Below are 8,175 nucleotides of genomic sequence, written 5' to 3'. Positions count from 1 at the left end.
GTCCGTCCCCGGGCTGCAGTGTTTGGGCTCCTGCTGTATAATTGATCAGACTGCTGGGTGTGAATGGCCGCTCTCTCGCAGCCAATGGCTGTGCACCGGATGCGAGATATCCGCTGCAACAACAAGCGCTCTGTTCCCCCTTCAGCTTGACGCCATTTACAGCCCAAATCCCGACCTCCCCTCCGGAAAGAGCAAAAAAAAAAAAAAAAAAAAAAAAACACTCACACACGAGAGAAAAAGTACTTGCAAACCCCTCAGAGCCTTTGCGGATAAAACACACCGATTTAAAACTACTTCTGAGCCGGACTTTCTTTCCCTCCTTCGCTGCAGCTCCAGAGGAAGTTTTGCGCTGCGCCGGTCACTCACTCAACTTCTCGCCTGGTTTGATGCCTCGTGCTCTGGCGCAAAAACACGGGATTTACGGTCTTAGCGCCGCTTTTTCGTGAAACTGCGGAGACTTTTCTCAATGGATTTTTTTTGCCGACGTGCTCCCCAGACTGAGTCGCCGCTGCTGTAGGGAGTAAAACTACTACTCAAACTGGATTTATATCACCTAGACGGGGGCTAAAAGTGTCGAAAACACGGTACGTGGAGCAACACACAGGAGCGGAGGGTTAAAACTCAGCTAAAACTACTTTATCTTGAATGTTTATGCTAACATTTACAGCCTCTTTTCCAACTTTCTTGCTCTTGCTTTGGCTCGCATGTAATGTTAATGTTTTTGACTCATTTGAAGCTTCTTAATTTTGGTTATTTTTTAATTAAAAGTGCAATTTAACGACATTTTCACGTAAAATAAAGCTTATGCCTCTGCCTAGGCTGAGTCTAATGTCTAATTCATCAGGAAATAGTCGTGTCCAAGTTGGCACATGTGTGCATATTTACATTCACGGACTATAAATCCAGTTTGTAGCCTGTGTGCTTTTTATGACGCAGTTTTTTTTAACCCCCTGCACTCATGTGTATTTGCATTATAAATTGTTTAACACAGTGGAAAATATCTTATCAGTCTTGTATCAGAAACAATATGACTCATATAGGTTTCTATAGTTAACTCAATATGCTGAGTACACTTTTTACTGCAGCCTTGTCAATTTTCCATTTTATATCTTTAAAGGGGCACGGTGTCATTTTGCAGAAGAAATTCAAACTCCGAATTTTTATTTTTATAAAATATTAATGAGGTCATAACACAATCTCAAATATTTATTTTGTCCTTAACTGAACAAACGAGCTGTTCTCAGAGGTAAATAAGCTTGAAGCTAGAAAGGTGGCGGGGTCCGCCAAATATAAACAAAGCAAAAACAGTATGAAATTGTTGTCGTCCTTGACGCTCAGTTTGTTTATCCAGCAAAGAACACGAGGAGAGTTTGTTTAGGCAAGTCAATGGAGATCTTTCTCTCCTGGTTAAAACTTCGTCCACCAAAACCACGCAGTGCACCTTTAACCTGTCACTTTTAAAAGCCGTTGCCATCACTTCGCTCCAGTTTGCTTCCAGCCCCCCCCTGCACTTCACCCACCCACCGTGGCCAACATGGCTCGTACACCTCCACCCCCCACCAACAGGTTAAAAATCTGAGCGTGCCTGCGAGCTCTCTTCATTTGAAGCCAAAAAAGCCCCTCATAAAGAAACCCTCATGCATGCTCACAGAGAGCTCCCACCCCCCACCACCCTCGAACGCATCACTCGCACTCCACACGGACCCTTTCATGCTCCAAACTTTTTTTATCTTGTCACTCATCTTCTTCTCAGGAGTGTCACAATGTAAAAATGTGTTAGAATGGGGAAGGTTGCTGCGAGGCCATTTGTCATGCAACAAACAAAAGGCCTTTTCCTGTATTGTCATTGAAAAGGATGGGGGGTGGGGGGGGCTCGCAACCCCAAAGACGGCATTTGAAAGCTAATTAGCACAAGGAAGGAGAATTAAGGGCCAGCACTGTCAGTTTCTTTACTTTGGTGTGAGACGTTGGTGAAAACAAGGCCGTGCGTTTGATTGTGTTAGTTTACAGTGACAGTGCAATATGCTAATACTTACTCTCTGTGTATGATGAGTCAGGTTATAGCTGATCCGGAGCGTCGTTAGTTCCCTTTACGTCCTTTTACACTAATGTCCTTTAACTTTCCATGTCGTTGTTATGTACTTGACCCGTATCAACACTTCTACTGTCTTCAGCCCTCGGCAAACTGAACTTTGATCGCCCTCTGAGAATGGAAATGCCGGTTTTTCAAGATATTCTGTGTAGAAAGTTGTAAATACATGTTTGCTACAGTTTGACACATTGTAATAACATAACATAAGTATAAGCAATGTGTCCATTAATGTTGAAACGAACAGTTATTTTGAGTATCGATTTAATCCGGGTTAGGCTACGGCTGCAACTAACATTTACTTTGATTATTGGTTGAGCTGGCAATTTTTTGTTCGCGTAAAATTTCAGAAAATAGTGACACGTCTGTTATAATTCCCCGCAGTCCCAGTTGATGTGTTGTTTTGTGTGATCGATAATCCAAAGCCAAATTATTTTTATCTTTAATTACAGAGAAAAGCAACAAAATCTCCCGTTTGAGGAACTAGAACTTGCAAAAAAAAAGAGTAACTGGGTATAGAAATAGTTGTTGACTAATTTTCCGTCGCCCAGCCAATGAATTAATGTAGTAGTTGTTGCACCTCAACTTCGGTTTTTGTCTCATCTCATCGTTTTGTTTGTAAAAATGACAAACGCGAATCCCATGCAGTGTTGAAAGTGTGATTAAAAATTCACCGGCTCAAGCTGACATTATTTATGAGCTTATCCTGGTTTTCTAAGCCTTTTTTGATATAAAACTTAATTTATCTTTATTTCTTGCACATTGGTCTCTGGAAAATGTTAATTTGGGCTTTCAAAAGTTGTCGTCTTCATCTTTTTTAAAAGAAAACCCTTACTTTAAATTACAAAAAGATGTTTTTGCGACATGTTGTTACTAGACCTTCTTAATTTATTTTTCCTGATACACGTCTACAGATAAACACCACAAATAACTGTATTTGTTCCAAGCCCAGGTTGACATTTTCCGTTGACCAACATCCCAGAACAAAGTTTTCTATCATAAAAGGCAAAAAGAACCAAAATATATTCATTTGACGAGCTCAACCAAAGACATTTTAGCAATTAATCATCAAAATAGCTGCAGATTCATTCTCCTTGTTTTCTTTATAAAGTATTTTGGGGCACTTTTGCTGCAGACAGTGTAGAGACGACAGGAAATGAGTGAGAGAGATGCAACAAAGATCAGAACTTCAACACTGGATGTTGTTGTTAACTACAGGGGCGTATTAGTTTTCAGCAAATTTGCTAATTATTTTTTCCCTTGTCATTGTTGTGTCATAGGTATCTGGAAAGAGGAAGTTTGCACAAACTTGTGGCAGTGACACATCTAAATTGAATAAAGATATCAGTTCTTGAACATAAAGCCTCGATCTGGAGATTAAGACTTCAGTTATCATCTGTTTCTTCTCGTGGCCTCAGACGTTGTTTTATAGCTTCCATAGATTCACTTAAGTTAAAGCAAGAAAAGCTGATTCTAAAGGCCCAAACATTACATCATCCACGTCTCCCAAAAACTCTGATGTGTTTGTTAGGCCTTATTTCCATAATGGTGCTTGTACAGATATCGGTTATGATTTGCATGGCAGCATTTGCATGGCTTGTCACAGACGGCTATAAACTGTCTGTTTCTTGTGCAGGACTTCAGATGTGTCCCATGCCAGCCAGAGCGGCCCTTCAGTCCCGAGATGGATTCCAGAAGTCAGAGCGACAGCGACGGGGGAGGAGGACTCCACGGGTGGTCACCGTCATCGACGGACTCGCGGGACGCGCCGCATGACGAAGGGAGACCGCAACCACGGCCTCCGCAAACCCACGATGCTCCGCCAGATCCTGGGTTGACCAACGGGCAGCCGCCTCATACTCCGGCAGTGCTATCTCTGGAACAGATCAGGATAACTGGGAGTAGTAATGAGTATACAGACGGGCCCACAGTGGCCCAAAGGTCGCCTGCATCTGAGCATAGGCAACAGAAGAGTGACTTGAATACGTCACCCAGTTCAAGGACCAGTGGGCAGCAGGAGACTCTGGAAGAGAGGCCTAATAATCTCCGCAACCTGCCTTTATTGACTCAGTATGGAAACACAGACCCTTCCAGGGAAGGTGTGGTGCGATCCTCCAGTGCAGAGGACTCCCAGAGCAGCATCAGGACCAGCGTGGGGAGCTCTTCTTCTGGCCAGAGGCTCCTCAGCAGCCCTGCAGGCAGCAACCAGATAATCAGAAGCCAGCCGAAACGTGCAGAGCTCAGCCAAGAGGTGCTGAAGCCCCTGAACAATGAGTCCAGGGAGGTGGTGGCCGTGCCAGGCAGCGGAGGCTCTAAAAATCACCGTATACACTCCAGCAAGTGCGAGGACTGCAGGCGGTGCTGCTGCTCAGAGTGCAGTCACCCGCGGGCGCTTCCTTCCTGCTGGATGTGTGGTCGTCGGTGCATGTGCTCAGCACGGAGCGCGGTGGAGTACGGGACGTGCGTGTGCTGCGTCAAGGGGCTTTTCTACCACTGCTCCAGCGACGACGAGGACACATGCGCCGACAAGCCCTTCTCGTGCACACAGCCGCACTGCTGCGTGCGCTGGACCACCGTGTCGCTCCTCGCCCTGATCTTCCCCTGCCTCCTGTGCTACCCCCCGGCTAAAGGATGTGTGGCTGTGTGCCAGTGCTGCTATGACCGAGTCACACGACCCGGCTGTCGGTGTTAAAATGCAGAAGGATGGAGAGACTCTATGTTGACTGAACTGATAGATGTTTTTGGCCCCTGTAGTTGTCTAGTGGAAAGGTTGGATTAGAGAGCTAATGATGCTGTTGTGCTTGAGTTTTTGTGTTTGCCAACTTCATGCCTATCAGATCTGGGCTGGGAAAAAGTGAAATTTTGCCTTAAACTTGTCAACCAGCCTTAAAAGTTGACACTTCTTTCTGGTAGAGGCACTGGAGGTGCATCAGCGCACCCTGGCATTATGAGTTTCACTTCAAACCAAAATAAGCGCTCCACATGTTAAAAGGTATGAATATTCAACTACTGTTTCATTTCTTCACTCAAGTGCCCAGATGTTGTTGCTATGAGAGTCCAAATGGATAGCCTTTTTGTGTTTGTTTTTTTAACATTTAATACAACTTATATGCTAAGAACAGACTCCTATTACTAACTGTATGTAAAGTAGTAAATGCAAAAGGGTATGTACATTAGAAAATGAGTTTGACAGATGTTTTATTTTTGTACATATAATAATACTTCAACTGTGAAAAGTTTTTCTGCCATACCAGAGGCACCTTGATGAATCCACGTTTATATGAATCAGTCAGCCTCGTTCACACCATGTTCGTACATTCACTGGAATGTATATCAATCATTTTATGTCATTTACAAAGGAAAAGTCTTATCCCTTCTACTTGTAAATTGTACAGTGACCTTATATGAAAAATTTATTTTCTAATTCCATCATTTGCTTAGTGTAAAGTTAAAAAAAATATATATTTATTTGAAGGTTTATTATTTTATAATGAAAAATATATTTATTTTGAGAATAAAGGCATCGTTAATGTGTCACCTCTCACGGGGCTATTCTGTAGTGGCTGGAGATTTCCGAGGTGACGTGTAGGAGTGTCAGAGCTGGATGAATAGTTCACTATGAATTAGAAGACAAATATATTAACGTTTGAAATTAAACAACCTTGAAGTCTGACGGAGCATCTTTCCTGTTGTTTGTCTGCATTGTCTTGTGTACTATTTAATTTAAAGGGGCACTCTGTAGTTTTGGAGAAGAAATTGTGTTCTCAGAGGATAATAAAGTCCCCAGAACACTGTTTGTTTATATTTGGCGGACCCTGCCACCTTTCTAGCTAGTAAAACAATGTGAAATTGTGTTGTCCTTTAAGATCAGTTTATTTAGACATAAAATTTTCTCTTCTGATTAAAATGCCTTCCCCAAAACTACGCAGTGCACCTTTAAACCAAACCTTTTTCATGATCTGAAGGGCTCTTTCTGCACATATGACCATAACCTTTACCGCAAGTGTCAGGTTTTGTCTGGGTTCCCACTCATTTTGAGACGCTTTCCCATGGATCGAGGCCGACTTAAGCACCGTTCTCGACATTTTTAATTGAACCCCTGCACGAACACCTCGGGCAGCAGAGCTATCATCAAACCCCGGCTCTGCCATTTTGTCTTCGCGACGCAATCGCTCCATGATGTTTACGGAGATCAAACAAGGAAACAAGGACGCATTAATGTTCACCCTGGGCCCTCTTAAGGAAAACATCTGGCTCTGGTAAAGCCATGCGTATAGGAATGTGCACATCTGTTTGCCTGCACTCCAAAAAAAAATCCTATCTTTTTTATTTATCTTATAAATCGAGCACTTCACCCTTTTGCAAATATGCACTCGTGTAAGCCTACTATTACACCCTGGCCTGGCTTCAACTTAATTTCATACACCTTCCTTGGTTCCTGCAGATGCCAGGCCCTTTTTTTCCTCCATGCTTTTCTTTTTTTTTTTAATCAAAGGTTTGTTCAGGAATTCCTTGGGTTTTGAATGTCCCTGCAGGCGAAACATAAGCCTGAAACATAAGCCCCTGACACTTGTTGACAGCATACGGACGTGTTTGCGGCACGGTATGCATTCAGAGCCGTGATTGACACGCCGAGGCCCAACCTGCGCTCACTTGTTTGTTATTCATCCCCTCGCCTTTGACTGACGGACGGACGGGGGTTTGCTTTACATAATTATCAACTTTCACCTATTTTTACAGCGGCGTCGGGAGGTAGAGGAGGTGGAAACCTAACGGCAGAATCCCATTAGAGACAGAAAAGGGAGAGTTGATCTCGTGTTTAGTCTTTATTTTTCCAGTCGCAGGCCTCCCCTCTCCCTCCATTGTCTCAGCTGTGAATGAAGAGGGGAAAGGGGTGGGTGTGGAGGAAGAGGAGGAGGGGGGTAGGGTTGTTAGGAAGAGGGACCGCAAAGGGTTAAAAGCATCACTTTGAATGACAAAGACCTAACAGTTTACCCCCGTATTCAGCCCGGCATGCATTCATCCTGTTTTCAATAGTCGGGGGGTCATTTTGGCTCCCCAACGCTCCTCTGAGCTACCTGCTCCTACTTGGTATTCCCATAGGGAGACGGTTGTCTTGTTGGGAGGGGGGCGGGGAGGGCAATCAGTTGGATGTGTTGAAGAAAAAAATAGTCCTATCTGTTAGGTATGCACTTATAATGTGCCAATGAGAAGAAAAAGTCATTTTTGAATTCATAATTTCTCCACAGCAAAACATGGATCAGTGTTTGGAAGCCATTTTCGGAAAGTGTAAGGGGACCTCCTTGGATTTTATCGGGTCATTTCAGTTCCCCTGTGCGGTTCTTCTGGACTGGAAAGGTTTCTTGGCAAAGTACACCTCTTTAAGGAGAAGTGTAACCTGATGCTCATGGTGTGCAAAACAGAACAGAAGATCTACTGATCTCAAATCATGAGTATGTCACCATAAGTGAGTGTGTTTTAATAAAAGCAATGGAAATGTATCACTATATACTTCATTAAGTTGTTCCTACTTAAAGGGGCACTATGTAATTTTGGAGAATTTTAATATTTACACTATTAATGAGGTTATAATACAAACTCATAAGTGAATAAACAAGCTGTTCTCAGAAGAAAAAAGTCCCAGAACACTTGTTGAGGCTATAAAGGTGGCAGGGTCCGCCACATATAATTTAAGTAACAGTAGGAAATTGTGTTGTCCTTTAAGGTCAGTTTGTTTATTCAGTTTATTCAGACATGAAAACTGAGAGTTTGTTTATTTAGTATGTTTAGGTAAAAAAAAAAAAAAAATCAGTGAATGAAAATGTTTTCCCCAAAACTACATACTGCCCCTTTAATGTGTTCAACTTTTAGTCCATCTATTTACTTACTCGACAGACAAACTGGCCAAAGAGAAGTGAGAATTGGTGCAAAAAAAAACAAGAGACTCCGACCAAAAAGAAGTGAGAGTTGTTGCATAAAAGGATAAAAACAAGAAATGCAGAGCGAGATTGTTTATCCACCCGGCAGTCTCAGTGATTTGGCAAGCAGAGAGTAGCACTAGGAGGAGGAGGAGGAGGAGGAGGGGA

The 8,175-nt window shown here is 43.0% G+C and overlaps 1 protein-coding gene across 1 annotated transcript; it reads left to right on the top strand.

The window, feature by feature from the left end:
- The first annotated feature begins 443 nt into the window (after nucleotides 1-443).
- On the top strand, nucleotides 444-5,762 carry spry2 (sprouty RTK signaling antagonist 2). Its single transcript, XM_084347070.1, has 2 exons — nucleotides 444-584; nucleotides 3,726-5,762. Exon 2 carries the CDS (start codon nucleotides 3,774-3,776, stop codon nucleotides 4,779-4,781), a length of 1,008 nt encoding a protein of 335 aa, XP_084203196.1. The 5' UTR covers nucleotides 444-584; nucleotides 3,726-3,773; the 3' UTR covers nucleotides 4,782-5,762.
- Nucleotides 5,763-8,175: the final 2,413 nt, after the last annotated feature.

Source organism: Pagrus pagrus (genome assembly GCF_965226575.1).
Source record: "Pagrus pagrus genome assembly, chromosome: 24".
NCBI lineage: Eukaryota > Metazoa > Chordata > Actinopteri > Spariformes > Sparidae > Pagrus > Pagrus pagrus.
Note: the sequence above shows the minus strand (reverse complement) of the source record. Positions and strands in the feature narration are given on the sequence as shown.

What these genes read in the sequence shown, in the direction of transcription:
- spry2 (XM_084347070.1), top strand. Translation starts at nt 3,774, where the DNA reads ATGGATTCCAGAAGTCAGAGCGACAGCGACGGGGGAGGAGGACTCCAC.